Source organism: Nelumbo nucifera, chromosome 1 (genome assembly GCF_055504915.1).
Source record: "Nelumbo nucifera cultivar China Antique chromosome 1, China Antique-T2T, whole genome shotgun sequence".
In the NCBI taxonomy this organism is placed as follows: Eukaryota; Viridiplantae; Streptophyta; class Magnoliopsida; order Proteales; family Nelumbonaceae; genus Nelumbo; species Nelumbo nucifera.
In genome coordinates, this window is record NC_142649.1 from 77,264,460 (window position 1) to 77,288,731 (window position 24,272).

The 24,272-nt window shown below is 36.9% G+C and overlaps 1 protein-coding gene across 7 annotated transcripts; it reads right to left on the reverse strand.

The window, feature by feature from the left end:
- Positions 1–4,877: 4,877 nt before the first annotated feature.
- On the reverse strand, positions 4,878–24,185 carry LOC104605715 (uncharacterized). Of its 7 annotated transcripts, XR_016068684.1 has the most exons (7): positions 23,841–24,179; positions 21,531–22,869; positions 19,341–19,610; positions 10,165–10,320; positions 7,910–8,033; positions 5,294–5,550; positions 4,878–5,159 (listed from the first exon to the last, which is right to left on the reverse strand). XR_016068684.1 is itself a non-coding variant. In XM_010270583.3 (6 exons), the coding sequence occupies exons 1-5, from the start codon at positions 23,846–23,848 to the stop codon at positions 7,914–7,916; spliced, it is 1,893 nt and encodes a 630-aa protein (XP_010268885.1). In that variant the 5' UTR covers positions 23,849–24,178; the 3' UTR covers positions 4,878–5,159; positions 7,910–7,913. The 7 variants fall into 7 exon arrangements, 6 of the variants coding, with proteins under 6 accessions (XP_010268885.1, XP_010268886.1, XP_088742718.1 ...); XM_010270583.3 differs by lacking the exon at positions 5,294–5,550 and having other exon boundaries at positions 23,841–24,178; XM_010270584.3 differs by lacking the exons at positions 4,878–5,159; positions 5,294–5,550 and adding an exon at positions 6,200–6,491.
- Positions 24,186–24,272: the final 87 nt, after the last annotated feature.

Here is a 24,272-nt window from a genome sequence, read left to right on the forward strand (position 1 = left end):
TTTATTAAATAATTAATGTTTTATTTATGGGTCATGAATCTAATATTAATTGTTAGAAATACTACAAGGAAGGTGTTTTTCTAGGTTAAATAAGTTTTCCCCCTACATTCCCACTTGTTTCCCACGAAAATGGTGGGACTCTACATACCAAGAATTGGGATCTATAATCCCACCTTTTTCCCATCCCATCTCATGACATCCCACAAATCAAACATGGGATGGGAGGAATATTCCAAAATATTAATTCCATATTTTCCCTTCCCATCCCACAAACCAAGCAGAACCTTATCTTCTCATGAATACTATAGCTTCTACTTTTTGCTTTTCCAGGGAATACCATTCCTGCTGGTGGGTCTGGCTGGCGTGTTGACCTAATTGGTGAACAGTAATGCCCATGATTTATGGAGAAGAATGTTATGCAATTATTAGTAATTAGTTGAACGAGATTAAAGACATATTTCATGCATGGGTCTTACAAATTTTATACAAAAAAGTATGGATATTGACAAGTCTAATGCAGATTTCTGATTTCCATTGCAAATCTATAAACATTCAAAATGTTAAAAAATCACACTCTATGCATTTATACCCACCCGTAAATTGACATCAATTCCGAGCTGGCACCTACCCCAACTGTAATTTGTACCTATAAATTCTGACCCTGGGCTGACTTTATTACATGATCTAAGAATCACCATTCATGGCATCTAGGGAAGTCCCCTCATTCCACTTGGTCCGAATATTGGCCTATTCAATTACTAATAGTGTTGTGATGGAATAAATCTAATGGAACTTGCTCACAGAACAATCAATCAAAAACAGTACTCCATCACAAGGAGCATTTGGCAGATCTTAGTTGGGGTTCTAAATTTAATTGCCAATATTTTGATTGATTATAGAAAAAAAAAAGTAGAAGAGGTAGGGTTTTGTGAAAATAGATGGATATAGCCATCACCATGTTGATTGGGAATTATTAGTTTTACAGCAGTTGATCAAAGAGTAGTTAAACCGCGCGGGCGGGGGAGGGAAAGAAAGGAAACCAAAAGCTTTAATTACACGATGTGCTCAATGAGAGCTGGTTCATTCCATCTGACGTTTCTCATGGTTTCCTCTAAGCTTGGACAAGGCAGCCTTTGCATTACAAAACAAAAAATCCAGATCTTAGATATATTAAGGGAGCTAAGCTTTTGTAGGCCTCTTATTATAGCCCAGAGTTCAGACTCTACTGCAAACACTGTTGATGTGCCAAGAACCATCAACTAAAATGACAGTCTGAAAAGAACTGAGAATCCAGCAATGTGTACCCTTTTTAAAAACATCCAGGGGATCTGGCTTCTTTCCATTGATGAAGATGAAGCTAACTTCATTCCTTTCATCCCATATAGCCAAAATTCTGGATAGATAAACTGTTCTAAGAGCCTTTTCGGTGGGGTGTCTAGGAACCCACCATCCAATAAATAAAGAGTGTTGTGAATTGGGTAGTATGTGTTCAAAACCCTGAAATTTTCTTTTTTATCTATAATAAGGTATCTGATTTTCTGATGGAATAAAAATCCATGTTGACTTTTATGAAGCATCGCCAGGCACTTGTTCTCGTGGATAAAAGAAGATTGTCTTCCTACTTAGACGACATTTCCCGAAGATGGATTCATTGGAAGGCGAGTTAAATATTGTATATATATACATATTTTTTCTGTTTTTATTTTTATTTTATAGTATTTAGATGGATACATGTCATCGATTATTTTGACTTGTGAAGAATTGTCAGAGTGTTGTGGACAAAGAGAGTATTAGCCACATTTCGTGTTTGGGGATAGTAAAACTCTTAATGATTGTATATTTTTGGGTTATTGTGATTGATCAAATCTCATTCTCTACTTTCTTTGATTGAAATTTAGTGTTTTTCATATCTTAAGAAAAAAGGTAAAATGACTGAAGGGTAATATTGGGTTTTTGGAAAAATTTAACCGCATTAGAGTTCCGGTTCACATGGAACTAGCGTTTGATAAATCTGAAAAGTTAAAAAGATATTAAATGTGTTTGAAATCTGAAAAGAGGCATAGCTGCTTTTTTACTTTTTAGAGGATCTAAATCCATAAGTTTGTTTGTATTGGATCAACCCTCTATCATCTGAAATTTACTGATTTTACTATTTTACCCCTAAAACATACAATTTGGAAATGTTGAATTCAATTTACATTATCTCATAAAAAATAATTTTCAACCTCAATAATATTGAAACAATACAAATAAAAAATAATAAATTAATAATTACTAATTAATAAATGAAACAATTAAAATTAAAAAAAATAATTAATGATTATAAAAATATTAAAATAATTAATAATTTACACAAAAATTTAAATAATTTTTAAAAATTAATGAAATAATTAAAAATTACTAGTTAATAAAAATAATTAATAATTAATAAATAACACAAATAAATTTAATAAAAAAATAATTAATGTTTGATAAAAATATTAAAATAATTTACAATTAATAATTAATAAAAGCATTTTTATTATTTACCGAAGTACCGAACCACCATTACTGCTTGTTGCAATGGCGATGGCGGTGGTGGGAAGACAGGGAGGGAGAGAGAGTGGGAGAGAGAGAAGACGGGGGGAGAGAGTGAGAGAGAGAAGATAGGGGGAAAGAGCGAGAGAGAGAAGACAGGGGAGAGAGAGAGAGAGAGACGCCACTTGGTGGATAGAGAGAAGACAACGGCGGTGGCAGTGGTGAGAAGACAGGGGAGGGAGGGAGAGAGAGAGAGAGAGAGAAGACAAGGGGAGAGAGTGAGAGAGAGAAGATAGGGGAGAGAGTGAGAGAGAGAAGATAGGGGAGAGAGAGAGAGAGAGAGTCGCCACTGGGGGGAGAGAGAGAGAAGATAGTGGCGGTGGCGGTGGCAGTGGCAGTGGTGGGAAGACAGGGGAGGGAGAGAGAGAGAGAAGACAGGGGAGAGAGAGAGCCACCGCTGCAAGTTGCAGCAACGGTGGTAGGAATACAGGGGAGAGAGAGAGAGAGAGAGAGAGAGAGAAGACAGGGGAGAGAGAGAGCCACCACTGCAAGTTGCAGCAGCGGTGGCAGGAATACAGGGCAAAGAGAGAGAGAGCGAGAGAAGACAGGGGGAGAGAGAGCCACCTCTGCAAGTTGTAGTGGCGGTGGCAGGAAGACAAGGCAAAGAGAGAGAGAGAGAGAGAGAGAGAAAGCAAGAGAGAGAAGATAGGGGAGAGAGAGAGTCGCTGCTACAATGGTGGCAGGAAGACAAGGTGGAGAGAGAGAGAGACCGAGAGAAAGAGAGCCAAAGAGAAAGAGAGGTTGAATGTTTAGGTTTTCTGGGTTTGGGGGTATCAGGGGTAACTCGGGTCATTTACAAAAAAATTGTAAGGATATTTTGGACATTGGGCCTGCTCTAAAACGCATCTGAGTGCGTTAAGAGCCGACCCAAGGTTTATGATTTTCAGATCTGAAAATCAATTTCAGACTCAATTTAAGAGGTACAATCAAACAAGGGGTGAGGTCTGAAAAGTAGTATTTTTTAGATTTCAGACCTTTAAAAAGTGCAATCAAATAGTACCTTAAATTAAAAAAAAAAAGAAAGAAAGAAAGAAAGGAGGTTTAAGACTATGTTTGGCAAATAAGTGGTATGAAAAATAAATACTTATTTTTTAGTGCTTATAGCTGTTTGGTGGCTCCTTTTTCAAACCATTTATACTTATTTTAAGTACCTATTGAGGTCAGGATGTTTGGTAAGCCACTTCACCAATAAGTATTTAATTTTGCGAAAATAACATTTTTTAGCCCCTACTTCACGAATGCATATAAATGTTGGTTTTTAAATATTATCTATATTCAAACAACCAAAGTGGACATAGAAACAAAAAAGGGAAAGGTTCATGGGTGAAAGGTTCAACTGGGGTTAAACCAAAGGTCGAAACGTGATGATGTGGCATATAAATATAAATACTACAAGTCCTATAATATTATATATAATATATTTTACAACTTTTATTATATTTAAATATGGCGTATGGATGGTAAGATCTTTAATTTTTAAAGCATATTAGCAGGGTTTAAGTCTCTTAATTTAAATTTTCTTTAAAATATGTATATAATAAAGTAACATATACAATAAAAGCCATTAATTAGCACAAATAAAAAGGTGGGTTACTGGTAATTAAGAAATACTTAAAAGAAGTCATGGGTTTAAATCTTATTGCGCATGTTTTAAATTTCAATTACTTTATGACTCGAGAGGTTTCATGAAACTGGGACCGATTCATCGATTTATTAATTAAACCAGTTGGTCAGCCAATTTTCATCGTTTTTTAGTTATTACAGTTCTTGGGGTGTAACGGAAACTGGTTAGGGCTTTGGGTCACAATTTAACTGATCCGACCAATCGGTCCAGTTTAGTTTTCTAAACATTGAATATTATATTCAATTATTTCAATTGAAATAATTACTCTACCCCACAAGACACACATGGGCCCACATGGTACACACGTGGCATTATTACAAAAAAAATAAAAAATAATGATAATAAATAACAAATAAAAAATAATAATAATAATAATAATGAAAAATTAAAAATAAATACTACAAAAAGATAAATTTACAAAATTACTCTCAAAAAGTTCTTTTAGAAAGTAATTTACAAAAACACTATTATGAAATTACTTTCATGGAATGAATTCATAAAAAAACAATTTTACGGAGGTACTTCTAAAAAAAGCAAGTTCACATAAGTACTTTACAAAAAGTACGTCTATGAAATTCCTTTCAATAAGTATTTGTACATGCAGGTAATTTCAAGAAGTGGTTTTCAGAAGTACTTTAAAGAATAATTTCATAAAGCAATTTTCATAGACTAGTTCTACTTTCAAGAACCACTCTTATAAAAATCTGATACTGCATATTATTCATTGTAGTATGCAAGAAAGTAAAAAAAAAAATGGTGTAATGCATATCATTCACAATATTATACAAATGGAAAAATCTATAATACCAGAAAGACATGGTATCCGAAGAGACTTGGCCAATCAAAGCAGCCCCGTGAATTTGGTGAACACCACCTGATTGGTGACCTATTTTATGATATCGGTTGATTGGCTGTAAGTTTTTCCAATATCATGCCTTTCCAATATGATAAATGAACCCTATAAAAATAAACAAAAAACTTCGGTTAATGGCATATTATTCATAGAAATATGCAAAAAAGAAAATAAAAAACCACCAAACGGTTCATACTAAGCTATTAAACCATAAAAACACATGTTAGAAATGAGTCTACCTTGTTCACTGGTGGTATATTGTGCATTGGTTGCCCCAACCTTACATCTAGGCAAAAATGGTGCAGATCTAGTTTCAGAGGATCAAAAAACCCAAAAACATGTCCAAATCGGACCGAAAATGGTTCAAGAACAATAGAAATTATGAAAGTACCGCCTATGTGAGCTCCAAATCGGAAAAACCAGCCACCGGTCACCCCACTTGAACACCACCAGTCGCTTCTTCAAGCTACCTGTGAGAATGGAGAAAACAATAGGGCTTTCTCCATTCGCGGGGGTAGCATCAGTATTTTGAAATTGTTTAGGGACACTTTTGTCCCACAAAAATAAAATAAACACTTATTTTTAGTACTTAAAATAAGCAACACTGGAGTTTCTTATTTTTTAAGCACTTATTTTTGAAATAAATACTTATTCTTGGCTTGTTTCTCAAACAAGAATAAGTACTTATTAACCATTTATTGTGTGATCCCACCACTTATTTTAAGTACTTGTTCTAAGTGATACAAAATGGGGGCTAAATCTTTTATCGAACTTATTTTTGTTTAATATGATGGATATATAATATTATATCCATACCCTATTTCCTTTTCCAAAACTTCCATATTTTTCATTTTTTAATAATTTTATGGTTTTTATATTTTTTTATTTAATTAATTATATTAAATATTGACTCATCTGACCTAGATAATTGAACCATTGATCTGCCACCCAGAAAAGTCACTGAACCATTGACTCAGTGACCAATCAGGTGATGCTCACCACAATTCACAGAGGTGCAATTTAATTGGTCAAAGCTCTTCCCATACCATGCCTTTTTAGTATCATAAATTATATATTATAATATAATAAACATGTATATATAAATATATATTCAATATATAAATGATTTATTATGTCGGATTAGTTCTAAACACCAAAAGCTAAGCCCAAGCACGGAAATGTCTGAATTGGGCTGGAAGTGATGAACCCTACCACTGGTTCAAATTACAATTTGGAATTTTGGATTGGTTTAAATAGACATAACCCAAAAATTACGGCTTAGGTTTGACTCAAACATCACTGATTCGCCCAACTAACATGTACAAGGCCTGTGCGTTGTACGGGTCCCAACTAGTAATATTAGAACATTACTGATTCTCGCTTTTTGAAATGGGTTGAAACTTCTGCCCATGGTTCAAACATCAAAGTATCGATAGCCTGGATATGTAAAAATCACGTATTCAGAGTCTTCAACAATTGATATTCCTTTTTATTGTAATTTTTTCATTAAGATATATACACGGATATCTTGCTTAGGTCTAAAAGTATCAATTATAGAAAAAAAACCATGGAGTACAAAATCTATACTACCTATAAAAGAGAGAATGCCCCTTCTTTCTAGAATTTTCATTGGATGCTTTCTATCCCCCTTGTTTAAACATACAATAGGCATGAAGAGGGCATATATGTCCTTTCTCTCATTTTAGAAACTGTCCACTTATAACTATCCAAAAACTATTCACTTATAACTGTTCAGAAACTGTCCATGAATTATAAATAGTTTTATCTTAGAGATACTGCCATGTAAAAATGCACGTACATATTTACTAATAAACTACAAAAGGAAGAAATAGAGATTGATTTTGACATACCAAAAAAAAATAATGGTAGAGTTAAAGGCCAAAGATCGATTGTACAAAGAAAAAGATCACTTTTCCATGAGGGGAAAAGAATCTTTCCTAAGAGTTCTAATCTTGTTTGTGTTTGAAGAGTGACGTAGTTGGATCCTTTATGTTATATTCAAGAATCTATTACATACAGTATTTTCAAAACTTTTTTTTTTTTAAAAAAGTATATTGTATCAAGATGAAAGGAGTACAAGGATTTAGTCATGTACACTAAGGGACTGTAGATGGGCCTATACAGCATATACGAGAACCTGTATTAACAAAGAAATAATCTATCCTAGTCAAAAACAATTACTACAATGCATTCCTTCAATCCGTTTAACTCCCAACCAAGAACATAACTTTCCTTTAATCTTCTTCCTTAACACTTCCTGCCATGTACATTCCCTGGTCTGGAAAAACCCAAGCATCCCTTTTGCCCAAACACACCAAAATATTACCAAAGGCAGTAATCTGCACATCCCCACAGCCCACACCACCTTGCCTTTCCTCCTCAAAACCCTGATCTGCCAACCAGGCAAGAAGCTGTTGCTGGTTTGTCGAAAGCAACCCTCCTATCCAAATTGAAAGGGAAGGATTTTCTTTTCATTACCTATTTCCCCTCAACACAGATAAAGAGATGCCTAAGCCTATTATTGAAAAACAAGGAAACTTTCAGCTGGTTTCAAAAAGTACAAGGAGATTTTGAATAGTTTTCCTAGATAATGACAGATGAAAAACTAATAAAAAAAGATGTATAGCATACTCATAAAGAAACCCACCATGAAGCAAAAAAAACGGAGCAGCTAAAAGATGTAGAAACAGATCTAAAGCATGGTATTGATCAAAAAGAAAAGATGATGTTATTTCTATGGATGATCATGATAGTATGATACACATCTTGTTATCATTTTATTTTTAGCATTCACTTTGCCAAAATTATTTCAGAAGACAACAACAAATGAGCACCTTTTTATGGGGCCATGAGTTCTTCAATTGTGTATAAAAGAGATTGTGCCCAATCAGCTTTGAACAGTAATGTCCGTAATGTAAGCATCACATTGTAGTCTGGATCAAGCTTCTGTTGCCAGCCCTACAAACAGTAAGGAAAAAAAATAAACAAAAGGGAAAAAACAGAAAAACCTTGGAACTTCAGAATATTTAAAAATCCTTCTCTAGCTTCTTTACAAATGTTTTCAAATATATATATATATATATATATATATATATAACAAGACAGTCCATGTCATAAGCCCTCTCCTTTCAGCATAGGCATTTATATATTTTCTACTTTTCTTGCAACTTTTCTTATTTTCTTTTGTTTTAAAAATATAAAAAAAGTAATCATTGCCAATTTTAATTGGATCAATAAAACTGTACACTATTATATATATACAGAGAGAGAGAGAGAGAGAGAGAGAGAGAGAACCTTTGGGTTTTCCAAGGCCTCTTATTTCGATGCATGTCATTATTACATTTAAGAAAGAGAGAGGGAGAAAATAGTAATACAACATAATAAAGTAAAATATTAATAAATCAAATAATTTAAATAGGTTGGGTTTAAATAATCAAACATAAAACAACAAAAATAAAAATATTTTAAAAAATATTAAATTAAAAATCCACTTAAAAATAATAACTATTAACAAAGCATAGTAAAAATTAAAATACATTTATCATTGGTTTCCTTAAAATGTTAATTAAAAACATTTCAATTCCACTTAAAAATCAAACTTAATAAACACTAATAAAAACAAGAAATTTAAATACAAAAAATATTAATCGATAGTTTTAATAATATTATGATTTAAACATGGGTTTGATATATTGCACAAAGAACTTGTGTTCTAATGTTGTATTTTGTTTTATTATTTCTTTTCATTTTATTAGATACCTGTTTATTAATGCATTTTTAGTTAATTGATAATATTGTTAAAATTAATAATCTATAAATAATTTGAAACCTAATAACTATAATTAATAAAAAAATTACTAAAACTAATAAAAATAGTAGTTATATATAAAATAAATCGTTGAAGAAACAGCAATAGCTTCTATTAAACAATCAGGTAAAAGTATAACTGCACATGATCATGTTGACTAGGATTTTCTCATTTTAATCAATGAAGCATGGGACTGAAAGGAGAGAATGTATCTGTTCTTGTATCTCTCTAGTCTCCTTTTTGCTCTTACTAACAGTATTTCAAAATGACTTACTACAGGCCTTATGCAAGGAGATCCATCTTCTCCATTCTTATTATTTTAGTAGTGGAGGCCTTGAGTATAGTTATGTGCAAAGCTGAAAATCTTGGTCAATTTCAGGTTTCAAAATGATAAAATGAGGTGCTGATCATCTATCATCTCCAATATATACTGATGATACTCTGATCCTCAATTCTCTATTCACCAAGTGCAGAACCATAGAGATATTCTTCAGTGTTTTAAACCAGTTTCAGAATCATGGGCACGTTATGTGATAGAGACACAGAGAGACTATCATCAGCAAAAACTTTCCAGCTATGGTTCAACCCAATCCCCAGTGATATCAATTTTCAATATGTCCTTTCTGAAAAAGCGGAGCCCAGTATATTTATCAAATACCAAGGTTTGGTTTCCTTGAGTTGGATTTTGAAAAACAGACGGCTGAATCAGGAACCTATATTCCAAGAGAACAATCATTTGGATTACATGGTCATAAAGATGCTTTCATTCTCTCTTTTTAAAGGGGCTGTCTTTGTAATAACCGGGGGGTCTTCCTCTCTTAGAGCAATACAATAGCTAATGATAAATGGCTTAATCTAGTGTGATAAAAGAAACTCAAGATACACATCATACTCATTATGCAGAATAATTAAAAAAGAAAATAGAAAGAAATAAATGTACTTGGAAAGAAAGAAACCAGAGATTGTTTGAGTCAAAATACTAATCAACAGAAGTGGTCATCAGGAAAGTGATAGGGACTGTTCATTCATGGGTGGCAACAACTGAGTCATTTTCTAATACCTCTCATAACTGTCTTTTTTGAGCCTGCTTCTTTGTTTTTGTAATACAGGACAGGCAAGTATATATAACTAGATGAATATTTGTATAGTGACTCATTGCACAGGGCTATACTTGTACATATTACAGTTTGAAGTTAACGAAAGAATACAATAACTTACCTTTTTCTCAAAAAAATGAAAAAGAATATATAAAATAGAAATAAAAAAAGGGAATGGAATTACCTCAAGAACCAACATGGTCACCATTACCATGCAAACATTGCCATCAATGTTGACTTTATGATGCCGGACCTGCTCAAGCAATTGTTGCATGCATTCAGCAGGATGGACAGCACCACCTTCCGTGGAATCCCAGAAATTGAATAACTTCTCTACTTCCTGCTCAAACAATATATAGTGTTATGTATTTTCTATTAGTAAGAAAAGGAAAAAAATTCAAAATTGATATCTATCAATCTCAATGTTGTAAGATTCAGAGCAGACACAAAATTGGAATGTCTGCCGGGTCACAGGTCAAACAGTCCAACCACTGTGTCAACCCAGTGAACCATGACATCAGATAAAATATTAGGTATATTATAACACATGTACAAGAGTGGATGATAAATAGTCTTTCTTGATGGGTCTACTGGTTTGCAATGGTTCTCACCAGGTTTTGATGGGTCTACTGGCTTTTCAGAAATTTGGAAAACCAGGGTCCAAAAAAACCAGACCGGCTGCCGGTTCCTAGCTTTCACAGTCCAATTGTCAGTTCCAGTCCGAGTCTGACAAAATTGATCCATCTATGTATGTGTAGAAAGGGTTCACAAATCAGGTAAACTAGGGAGCTTCTGTACAATCCACCTACTTCTCTCATGTAGAGGGCCCTTGTGGGCAGCATAGATCATCCACCAGATATGGGACCCACTAGATTGGCCACATGTTCAATCGAACAATTTATATCATTTGTATGTCGTACCTTGTATTGGTAGCTTTCACAACTAATATTAGCCATTTAAAAATTTTTTAATATAAAACTTGCCTACAAAAGAGGGCTTATTTTGCACATATGGTAAGATGTTTGAGCTGAAATTTATATATGAACTCAGGGTGGAGAGAGAGAGGTATTCAGAGATTTCTTTTGAGCTCCAAACTAATTTTCCACATGTAGATTATTTGGTCATTCAGGGAAGGCTCACTAAACAACCCAATTAGCACCCTTCGAAACACACACAACTAACGTCCATCTTTTGTTCTTCTTGCATCATCTGTTAACTAGAACTAAGGGTGGATCCAAAGCAAGCTATTCGAGCTCGGCTCAAGAAAAGCTTGATTTGGTTCAGTCCTAATTGAGCTTCAAGCTGAGCTCAAATAGTATGAAGCTCGGCTCATAAAGCTTGCAAGTCTAATTGAGCTTATATATTTTTTGAGCAGAACAGGTTATTTTTTGTATATTTTATGATTTTAAATGTTAAATAAGCAAGTTATTCTTCTTAGGGGCTGTTTGATAATGGCTTAAGTTTCTGAACTGAAAGACTTATCGCTTTGTCTTTTAGTTGTTAAAATAATCAAATAATAAAATTTTCAAGGATATAGTGGTCTACCCAATGACAGTGGGCAATCTTGATGTGTTTTTGTGGTTTTTAAATGTTAAACAAGTAGGGAAATTATTAAGTCTAAGCTCAAATTCAAGTTCAAGCCAAACTGAACTCAAATATACGAGTGTTTGAGTCAATTCGAATTTGAGCTAATATTTCTAGCTCGAACTGAGCTCAAAGCCAAACTCAAACCTTATGCTTTTCTAATGAGCCAAGCTCAAATAGTCTAATATCCAGCTCATCTTGGCTCATATCCACCCCTAATTAGAACAAATAGAAAATAAACAAATAAAAAAAGACCATTAATATTCAAAAAAAAAAACTTATCCTAACCATATGGGGCAGGCTGTGTAAATCCTAGGCCATTGCCGTGGCGATTAATATAATACAGGCCCTGATGTAAAAACAGGTCATTAATATAATATGCTGTCGCTGAAGATGATGTAGGAGTAGGACCAGCTCAGTACTAGTCCTTAGAGAATGTTGAATGGTCTTATTGATCAGAGTTTTATGGCTGTTAATGGCTGTAATGGCTTCTTGAAGGAATAAGAGAGAAAATAGGAAGAGAAAGAAGAGATAAAATACCTGGAATCACTCACAGGGTGCCTAGAATCACTCTAGGGAATGGGAATCACTCACCATATGACCATAGCTAGCATAAGCTAAAGAAAACTCAATATAATTCATTGCCTTTGTGTAAAATGTCCATACATATATATAGACTCTAAACTCATAATAATCCATAATAATCCTAGGAGTCAAACTGTTAGACTCATAATAGTGTTAGAAGTCAAACTGTTAGACTCAATAATCCTAGTAGGACTCAAACTAAACTGTCATATCCTATTTCAATTCAAAGAAGACTCACTCTAATCCAACTTATGCAATGACTCTGAAATTTTAAACATACACAAACTATAAATAGAAAATATAAACCCTATCATTGGACCCCCACAGAAAATTGCAAAATTGACAAAAATACGCCTATTATCCAAAAATACAGAAATACATAAAAATATCATAAAATTGCAATTTTGACTCTTCAGCTCCTGCATCAGAAGACTTGCACATTTTCATGCAAGGCTACTGTTGAAATTTGATGGGTTCTGCCTTAAGAAAGCTATTCTATTTTCCAGATCTAGTACCTCCAATGGAATATCTCAGAAGGGTTCAAATTGTATCAGATCATACAGTGGCTTTATATAGATTAGAACAAAAAGAATGCTAGTAAACAATGATTATAATCCTGAATTCTTCACATACAGACAAGGTGAGACCCATGAAAAGACATATTCAACTTTGTCTTGTAGCACGACTCTTCATGGATCTCAGTGTGTCTGTGGAGCGAAGAATTCGGAATTCTAAGAGTTGCATAAAGTAATAATTTCTAGCATGTTTTCAAAACAATCGTAACAAATCAAAAACAGTCGTTTTTAAAATGTCTATCTGGCATAGCTCTGAGACATCAAACAAGGGATAACTGCATGCTTTCTGAAGATTAGTTTACTAACTAAAATAAAGTGTCAGCCTTGTTTATTATGAATTGGAATTTCTTGTACAATAAGCTGGGAATAATGATCCATGAGGACTTCAGGACCTTGAGGTCTGTAGAGAACATTGATGTGGGCCCCACAGCTGTGGTTATTTTGCTATTCTGTTATTTCTAGTTTCAGTTTTATATTGGTTGTTATTTGTTAGCAGTTATGATGTAAACACCAAGGGCAGATATGTCCTTTCATGTAACTAGCATAACCTATATATATTAACTTAAAGTGGCGGCGGCAGAATATTGACATTCTGTTCTCCTCAAAATCTGTGTTCTACTGCTCTTTCACCACTCTTTCTTCTACTTCTTCTTTACTTTCTCTTCTCATCGAACCTGAAATCTCTTAGTGGTCAAGACTGAATAGCAGTCTTAAAAACCTACATGGTATCAGAGCCAAGTTAGGGTTTTTCATGTGAGTCTAATACCAGCCGACCACATGAGAATTCCCTAGGACTGAAAGCTGAAAAGGAGGAGTTCGTAGACTGATTCTTGGAGATCGCCAGAGGTGCTAGCAGCTGTTGGAAACTTGCTAGGGTTGCAGAGTGTTGGTGGTCAGGAAGGATCAGAGAAGACTAGGGTTCAGGTAACCCTAGAAGGCAGCGAACTATTTTTTCCTTGTAAGTTGTTTACTTTTAAGAGAAGTTCTATCAGAGAAGATAGGTTGGACCTATTTGGAGGGAAAGGCCGAATCATTCTAGTCCTTTCTCTCTTCGATTCACTAGGGTTTTACAGCAAACCCTAGCCGAACTATGTTTCTCTCTACTCTAGGGTTTGAAAGTGATCTGCGGCAAGCCCTAGTGTTTGGCTGAACCCTGTGATCTACTTAGAGCTACTCTTAAGTTTATTGGTAGGTCCGATCAGATTCTAGGGTTTCTTATTAACCCTACTGCAAGCTCATCTATACAGTTTGGACTGTGCGACTGAATTGCTTCCTTTCAGGACTGATTAAAACCCTATTGCAAGCTCATCTATATAGTTTGGACTGTGCGACTGAATTGCTTCCTTTCAGGACTGATTAAAACCCTAACTTTCCCTAGCATATCAGTTTTTTTTTAAAGCTGTTCTCAGAGTTCTAAGGGAGTTAGAGATCTACGGACAGCTACTGCTGTGTTGGCTAGTTGGCTTCAGATCAGAATTATTTCGGTTTTGTGCACATATACTGAGAATACAGATCAGGCCTATATTGTTTTTTATTGTGATTGGTGATTCAAGTGCTGTTTTGAGACTTGACAGAAATGGAGTCTAAAATTCAGGTAGAAGGCAGTCTTGGGAACATCAGTTATAGTGGTATTTCTGAGATGGGTGGTCAGATTACAACCGTAAAGTTTGATGGATCAAACTATTTGGAATGGGCCCAATCAGCCATGATGGCTATTGGTGGAAGAGGTAAATTAGGGTACCTCCTGGGAGATATGAAAGAACCTTCCAAGGGAGACCCGACATATACCAAGTGGATGCAAGAAAACTACTTGGTTATGACATGGCTGTGTAATTCTATGCAGCCTCATATTAGCCGGAATTATTTATGGGCAAAGACAGCTAAGGAGATATGGGATGTTATGAAAGAAACTTACTCCCAACCCCTAAATGTTGCCAGAGCATATGAATTGAAATGTGAAGTGAACACCCTTAAACAAGGAGAGAAACCGGTGTCGGTCTACTTCTCTACCTTGAAGTCCCTGTGGCACGAGATTGATCACTTAGAGACTCTTGAGTGGGAGAGTCCCAAAGATGCTCAGACCCATAGAAAGCACATCGAGACAAACAAAGTGTTTGAGTTTCTGGCGGGATTGAACTCAGAATATGATATTGTGAGGCAACAGATTTTGACTAGAGACAGTGTGACTCTCTCTCAGGCTTACTCATTTGTACACAGTGAAGAAACCAGAAGGAAAGTTATGATGCAACCCACATCAGCTTTTGTAGCGGCTACACCAAAATCAGGGGGTGATTCAGAGAAGGACAGGAGGAAGGAAGACAAGAAGGATGTAGTATGTGAACATTGTAAGAAACCCAAACATACAAAAGAGACATGTTGGAAACCGCATCCCCACTTGGTTCTTGCGAAGTTAAGAAACAAGAAGGGCACTGCTCATGTAGCCATGAACACTGATTCAGCATCCTCAGCTGGCACAAAAGGAACATCTTTGGAGACCTTAGCTGCAGTTCGGGCTGCCCTAATACAGCTAGAAAAGGAGGTTGGAAATTCAGCTCAACCACCACAGCCTCCATCAGCCCTTGTCACATCTGCCTTCGCCCATTCAGGTACTCGAGCTTCAGCCTATCATGCCTCAGCTCCAGGTACTACTGAACCTTGTTGGGTACTAGACTTGGGTGCATCTGATCACATGACTAGCTTGCCTTCATTGTTTACTACTTACCATTTGTCTTCTGGTAGGGATAAGGTATCTATTGCTGATGGCTCCCTGGTTCCTATTTCTGGGAAGGATGACATCAAGCTTTCAGATACTATCTCCCTATCATCTGTTTTGCATGTTCCTAAGCTTGATACTAACCTTCTTTCAGTCAGTAGTATTACCAAGCATATGAATTACTCAGTAACCTTCTTCCCTGACTGATGTGTTTTTCAGGACTTGGAAACGCAGAAGGTGATTGGGACTGGTTGTGAGACGAATGGGATCTATCTACTTGGGGAGCGGTTCCGTCAGGGAGAGTCAGTAGAGAAGTTGTCTTTTGTTTCTCAGAGTGTGAGTCCGGTTATGCTTTGGCATAACCGATTAGGTCATTTGTCTTTTCGATCTTTACAGAGTTTGTTTCCTACTTTATTTGAGTCTATTGAGTTGTCTCAGCTACAGTGTGAAAGTTGTGAGTTTGCTAAGCATTGTAGAAAGCCTTATTTATTGAGTAATAAAAGGAGTGATAATTCTTTTGATATTGTGCATACTGACGTTTGGGGGCCTTATCATATCCCTTCCATGGGTGGGTACAGATACTTTTTGTTATTTGTTGATGACCATACCCGTTTTTCTTGGGTTTATCTCATGCGTTCACGAGATGAGGTACCTTCCCTGACCCAAAATTTTCACCAAATGATCATAACCCAGTTTGATGCCAAGATCAAAGTTCTCAGATCTGATAACACAAAGGAATACTTTGCTAAATCATTGACATCTTATCTTCTTCATCATGGGGTTATCCACCAGAGCTCTTGCCCTCATACACCTCAGCAGAATGGAGTTGCCGAGAGGAAGAATAGGCACATTTTGGAAGTGGCTAGAAGCCTCATGTTTACTTCCAATGTCCCTATTCGCTTCTGGGGGGATGCTATCCTCACGACAGTATACCTTATTAATCGGGTCCCTTCCAGGGTCCTTGATATGCGATCTCCTTTTTCGCTTCTACACCCACGTGAGGACTTGTTTTCTATTCCCCTTAAGACATTCAGTTGCACTTGCTTTGTTTAGCTTCTCGGACCCCATCCCTCCAAGTTCGAACCCAAAACCTCCAAATGCATCTTCCTTGGTTATGCACAAACTCAAAAGGGTTATTGCTGTTATGATCTTGTCTCCGGGAGGAAGTTTGTCTCCATGGATGTCACTTTCTTTGAGGGGACACCCTATTATCCTCGGGTTGCCCCTCAGGGGGAGAGTAGTGAGAGTGGGGGTTTGAGTTCTTGTCTTCAGGGGGAGAGTAGTGAGAGTGGGGCAGTTCCTTTACCTATTCCGTTGGGTGATGAGAGCTGCAATGGTGAGGGTGGTCAGAGGGATCAGGAGTTGAGGGTTTATCACAGGCGGTGCAGGCAGGTTGATCCTGATCATCAGCAGTCCAGACTAGCTCCAATCTCATCTGCAACTCCAGGTCCAGATACTTCAGTCCCAGAGCTCACAGAGACTTCCCTTACAAATGATCTTGACCTTCCGATTGCAGTCCGTAAAGGGAAACGACATTGTACCACATCCACAACCCACTGTATTTCCCATTTTTTATCCTATGATCGCCTATCTCCTACCTACAGGTCCTACCTTAGCTCCATTTCCAATGTCCCTATTCCAAGAACAGTGCAAGAAGCCCTATCCGTCCCTGAATGGAAAGATGCAATGCAAGTTGAGATGGATGCCCTGTTGAAAAACAATACCTGGGAGGTAGTTGATTTGCCAAAAGGAAAGAAACCAGTTGGATGCAGATGGGTATTTACAGTGAAACATAATGCAGATGGATCTATTGAGAGGTATAAAGCTTGGTTAGTTGCAAGAGGGTTTACACAGACTTATGGCATAGATTACTTGGAGACATTTGCACCGATATCCAAGATGACTACTATTCGAGTTCTATTGTCCCTTGCAGCAAGTCACACTTGGCCTTTATACCAAATGGACGTGAAAAATGTCTTTCTGAATGGAGATTTGCAGGAAAAAGTTTACATGCGATTGCCTCTTGGATTCTATGATGCAGAAATAGGTAAGAAGGTCTGCTGGCTCAACAAGGCTTTGTATGGTTTGAAACAGTCACCTAGGGCTTGGTTCGATAGATTCAGACTAGCACTTGTGAAGTTTGGATATGTACAGGCCCAGTCAGATCATACCCTATTCATCAAGAGGGTGGAGTCATCTTTGACACTACTGGCCGTATATGTTGATGATATTGTGGTCACAGGGAATGATAACCATGAGATTGAGTCTCTTAAACAGCTTCTTCACCAAGAATTTGATGTGAAGGACCTTGGTGTACTCCGGTATTTTTTGGGTATTGAGGTTGCTAGATCCAAACAGGGGATCTTTATATCTCAGAGAAAATATGTCCTAGACCTGTTGGCAGAAACTGGAAAGTTAGGTGTCAAGCCTGCAGATACACCAATTGAACAGAATCACAGGATTAGTGTCGAGAGTGGGGAGCTTCTTGAAGACAAAGTTATGTTCCAGCAACTGGTAGGAAAGCTCCTATATCTCTGCCTCACTCGGCCAGATATTACTTATGCTGTTAGTGTTGTCAGCCAGTACATGCATTCTCCTAGAACCACACATCTTCTTGCGGCAAAAAGAATCTTAGCCTACTTGAAGAGATGCCCAGGTAGGGGTATACTTTTCAAGAACAACAATCACATGAAGGTGGATGTCTATACTGATGCAGATTGGGCTGGGAGTGTTGATGACAGAAGGTCTACCTCAGGATATTGTGCCCTTGTGGGAGGAAACCTTGTCTCCTGGAGAAGTAAGAAACAAAGTGTTGTCTCCCGGTCAAGTGCTGAAGCAGAATACAGGTCCATGGCCAATGAAGTGGCTGAAATCCTATGGCTAAGATCTCTACTTGAGGAGTTGGGTATTGAGTATGAGAAGCCCCTGATGTTGTACTGTGATAATCAAGCCACCATTAATATAGCACATAATCCAGTACAGCATGACAGAACCAAACACATTGAAGTTGATCGCCATTTTGTGCGAGAGAGGGTCTCATCTCAAGAAGTATGCCTCCCTTACATCACATCCAGTATGCAACTAGCAGACATCCTCACTAAAGCCGTATCAAGAAAGAAGCTAGAGGCGGATCTATCCAAGTTGGGAATGATGAACATATACTCCCAACTTGAGGGGGAGTGTAGAGAACATTGATGTGGGCCCCACAGCTGTGGTCCCACTCTATCCGTAGGGTAGAATGTATCTAGTCACAGCTGTGGTTATTTTGCTATTCTGTTATTTCTAGTTTCAGTTTTATATTGGTTGTTATTTGTTAGCAGTTATGATGTAAACACCAAGGGCAGATATGTCCTTTCATGTAACTAGCATAACCTATATATATTAACTTAAAGTGGCGGTGACAGAATATTGACATTCTGTTCTTCTCCTCAAAATCTGTGTTCTATTGCTCTTTCACCACTCTTTCTTCTACTTCTTCACTTTCTCTTCTCATCGAACCTGAAATCTCTTAGTGGTCAAGACTGAATAACAGTCTTGAAAACCTACAAGGTCCATAAGGCTAGTCAGATTCTAAAGAGTTGCAAAGAGGGGGATAAATTATCTCCTTGCCACTGTAGCATCTTATCAAAACCCTGACAAGTGCAGAATTTTCTTGGTCAATCTTCCAAATCCACAACTTGAATGAATGTAATGCACATTTGCTGACTAGAAATAGAAATGGTAGTTACAACAATTATATGGCATTTAGCAGCATAAGGTTGCAGGTTGAGTAGAAAGATGTTGACTGTTCTTTTAAACAAGTGACAAATTTATGAAAGAAGTATGAGATGAATATGTTTCCCCGGATTCTCTAAACTTAAATATAAGCTGCTAGTACATATATATAATATATCTATCTATTACCTCAATGAAGACTTTTGGATTTGGACAGTTCTGTTGCTTTGATAATCTCAGAGTATACTCTGCTGCAGAACGACCATTACGAAGGACAATTGCCTTGAAAAACTCCAATAAATTCACTCTATCATTCTTAGAAAGCTCAGCAGTCATGCCCACATCAAGGAAAATGACATGAGGCATGGACTTAAAGAGCCCTTTATGTGAAGATTTTCTATGAGCTACCCGGACAAGAATATTTCCAGGATGCATGTCTGCATGGATAAAATTGTCCACCTGGAAAAGCAATAAATACTTTAAACTATGCCTTCAATCTTCCATTAGATAAGAAACTAATACATGCCAGATTTCCTAAGCTTATTACTAATAATCAGAATTCAGAACTATATATAAATAAACCAAGAACCACTATGCTGCCGATTTCCAAGATACACCACCAGAAGTCATGAGCTTCGAGTCAAGGATAAAAAAATCACAACGTATCAACTCGTATTGGCTGATATTTGTCATACCAATATGCTATTGCAGGGATGGTTTCGGGGTTTGACCTGTTTTAGGGCGTAGACAGGTCTTATACTGACCCCTCTGAACAGGTTTGAAAAAAGAACTAATAAAATATAAAGTGCTTATTGATACAGACCAATACACTGGATGGGGTGTATTGGTCTGTATTGATATTTAGAACCTTGCTTTGAGTATGATATTTTTATTGATAAAAAATAGGGAACAGAGGAGGGAAATAAAATTCTTTACAAGAAACTAAGATTTGGAAAAAAAAAATAAATGTGATTTTAAGATGATTTTTTTCAGACTTACCATGTTAAGTGTTTCTACCAAAAAAACATGTTAAGCGCATATTCAATAACTCAATTAGGGACCATTGCATGGTGTAATGGTAAAATCTTGGACTGACATGGATGAGAATAAAGGTTCAACTCCAAAGAGTGGCCTTTTATTCAATATCCCAATTTAATAACAAATATCCAGTGTTTTAAAAGCAAGAAATGAATGAAGACTATATGTGTATTATATTATATTCATACATACATATATACACAAAGGATCAAAGATTCGCAACATATCGGCCCGTATCGGCTGATACATATTGTATCGGTGGGTCACTGATATGTGAAATAACAGGTGTTTCGGGGTTTGACCTGTTTTAGGGGGAAGACAGGCCTTATACTGACCCCCCTGAACAAGTTTGTAAAGAAACTAAAACAAAATAAAAAGCACCCTGATACAAAGTCCGACACGCCGGATGTATCGATATTTGCATGCATACATATGTATGTTTAGAAGACTGTAGTCTTGTATTGTTATGCCCTATAGAGGCTGAACCAATGTTGTAAAAGGTGTGGGAATTATACGCCTAGAGGCATGCTTCCACACGAGGTGCTGATGCCTCTGAGGCATATGCCTCAGGTGCATGAGGCATACCAGAGGCATGCATCTCATGCGTCTCATGCATGCCTCAAACAAAAAGAAAGAAAGAAAATAAAAGAAAACATAAAACCTTCTTCTTCTTCCTCCTCTTGAGGAGGCTTATGCCTTTTGTGTTCTGAACTACACCTCATGCCTCCAGGTGAATGCCTCGCATCATGCCTCTGTATTTTAAAACAATGAGCTGAACTATTTGAACTCTAAACATCATAGATACAGCCTAAAAGAAAGTAAATTACTCTATCAACATCAAACTAAAGGCAATTTGTCAAAACATCAATATAGAAAAAAAAACAAGTGAGGTGTAGTGTATCACACAAAATGAGTCTTCCTTGTGAGCCTAGGTATGCCAAAGGCACACCTTTTAAAACTTCAGCCAACCTGAACTGAACTTCTGTCCTAGAGTTTCTCGAATCCACTGGATATTATGAATCTTCTATTGCATCATGATTTTCAGAGATCTGCCTCAGGTGCAGCAATTGCTTTAGCTGCCACGGATCACGATAGTGTTTCACATGCCATATTGAGTGTTTTAAGATCAGAAATTGTATAAAACCCACTTAACCAGATAGATATACATCTATATTAATCTTTAACCATCATTAACAGAAAATAGGAAGATAAAATTACTTTATCTTTTTCAAAAAAAAACAAAAAGGTAGATAAGAGATAAGACCAATAAGTATCAGCTCCCTAAAGCAATAAAAAGAACTAGTACTGGAAAAAAAAAAATAGGTCAATAAGGAAGTATACCAGAAGCATCTTCAGGAGTGCATGAGTGCCTATTTGAGCAAGGGCAGTCTTAATTTGGTTGTTCCCTTCAAGCTCATCAACATAGTAGGAAACACTTTCTCCATGCTCATAGGTCTCCACCAAGACAGCAGGATGCACAAGTGGATATAGAGGCTTTGGGAAGGAGACATCCTTCCAACTACGGAAATTATAAATAAAGCGGCTCAGTTGGGCAGCTTCCCTTGCAAGATCAACTTGAGACATCATAAAAACAGCAAACTGCTGTAGACTTTCATCCAGCCTCAGCCACTTAAGGGTAGGAATGAAATTTGAAAATTTGGCAACCAAGTTAATAATGAAAAAGTCTCTCCTAATTGCATCACTAACTCCTGGATGCCTAACTTTAACAGCAACTAAAATGGGCTTGACATGTTGACCTGGGTATTGAAAACGCAAGGAAGCTCGATGTACTTGGGCAACACTTCCAGATGCTACAGGTACCTCTTCAAAATCTTCAAAAATTTCAGGAAGCTTGTGATGAAATGCTTCCTCAATAATTCTTTTTGTGTAGGCAAAGCTATGAGCTGGTGCCTCAGTCTGCAGCTTCGAAAGCTCTGTGCATAGATCTCTAGGAAAGAGATCTGGTCGTGCAGCTGCCCATTGGCCCCATTTTATGAAAGCAGGACCAGCTTTTTCTAGGGTAAGATGGACAAGATGAAGCCATGTTTTCCTAAACTGGTAACCAAAACAATCCGCAAAAGGTGCCATTGCCATAGTGGGCAAGAATAAGATTGCCAAATAGATTGATCTCAGAAGCAAAATAAAACCCTCCAAGACCAAGAAAACGAATGATGTTAAATAAACATGTCCCTTTTCTGCATGCATGTATAAAGTCTTCCCTGTTGGAAAATATTCTGTATCAGCCCAAGCTTTCTGTGTGCATGCTACTTCTCCAATAACAAAGGCAAAAATGCTCGGAGCAACTAGATGGGACCTGGTCAATGCCAAACTCACAGCACATGCAATCCTATTTATTGGTGAAAAAGCTGGGCCACTATAAGAACATTTTTGTGAGAGCCTTTTCCAAGCAATTTGGGCATGATCTATCATAGTGCTACTTGCTGAGATGATACTAAAGCTTTTGGAATAATTAGTTTTCTGCATATTTTCTTTTGCCTTATGTGCTGTAAATGAAGCACGTCCTCTACTATAAAATTTATGCCATGTGTATAATCTACATATGGGGGAAGGTAGTCCAACTGTAACAAGCGCCCCATGCTTCTTTGCTTCCAAATAGCTGGTCCTCTGGTTTGTGAGAATAACATGTGCAACTCTTTTAACATTTCCAAATGCAAAAAACCTGTACATTTTCAACAACAGCATCACCCTTCCATCATACAGGTCTAAGAAAAAATTGGGAAAAAAAATGAACTAAACTTGAACCATATGAACAATGCATGGCTTAAGAGATGCCAATTCTTCAGAGCAATCAAATAACTCCAGAAACTATTACTGGGCAGTTAGAAGCCACATGGAACAAAATCATTTAATTGTGGTTTCCCAGCATTTAGCCAATTCCAGGTAGTTTGGGTAAGGCTAGACCAAGATATTAAATTGTAGTCTACCTAAGATTCACATGTATAAAATTGCATTATGTGACACGTATTCATTATCAGGATTCAGAATGTTAAAAAAATAGAGAAGGGACTTATTCCTCAATATAAGGAAGTGCAAAAGATGCCTTAATGCCTAAACATTCACATTAGAACCTGGGACTTATTCCTCAGTTACTGATTTGCTATCGCTACAAAGACGAATTGCCTAAAAACTTTAACATTATGTTTGTGTTGGGAAACAAAGAAACATTCCATCATTTAAATTGGCACCAACATATTAAAAAGGAAATAAAAAGAAAAATATATCAGGACACGATGAAACTTCTATGCAAGCAAAACTAAAGTTACCCTTGCCTGAAACCTAATTCAAATATTCAACTAAGTACACAAACAATAAGCATAAAATTTGCTTACGGATTACGAGAAACAGAATGAAACCTGGCCTACAAGATTTTTCCCCTATAACTTCTATCAGAAACAGCTAAGAATTTATAGACTGAATATTTCACAAAATAAACGCCTCACTTTTGTTAAAACCTTAACCTACGCATGTCCAAGTGCAACCATTAGAAGACAGAATTGGAACCAAGCAATCCAACAAGATTATGATTCTAAAGTGTCATAATTTCGCATGTCGAAACGACCCCTTCAGATAAAGAAGACAAAAACAGATAATGGGAGAAGAGAGAAGATCTATGAAGTTGCTGGTACAAACCTCGACATGGCAATTATTGTCGCAGCGAGGGGTTTCAATTAAAATGAGACCTTTGTGATGAATTCTCCCCGCCGGCATTTTCTCCCGTTAGTACAGAAAACCATCCCTCTTAATCGCCACACCCCATGCCACAGTCGTCCTGGTTCATCGTCGTCATTCGATGGGTAGAGAGGGAGAGAGAAGGGGAGAAAAACAAGAATTTTGAATGCGATGAATATTATACACGAGGACGGAGGACCGATCTCTGAGGTCTTTCTTTCAGTAAGTGCTTGGCCATGGCCGGACCGTCGATGCCTTGAGTGGGTGTCTCGGGTTAAGGCCCAGCCCAAACCCAACGGCCCCAAGCCCTTCAGGCTTCATTTGCTAGGGCAGCCTTAATAGCCAAACCCGAGCGGCGAAGCCCAATTAATGTGGTTTCTAATAATCAAGACA

Coding starts and splice junctions, on each gene's coding strand:
- LOC104605715 (XM_010270583.3), bottom strand. Junction 10,321..19,340: donor ATCCAAAAGTCTTCATTGAG/GTAATAGATAGA, acceptor TTGTTTGAGCAG/GAAGTAGAGAAGTTATTCAA. Junction 8,034..10,164: donor TGACCATGTTGGTTCTTGAG/GTAATTCCATTC, acceptor TACTGTTTGTAG/GGCTGGCAACAGAAGCTTGA.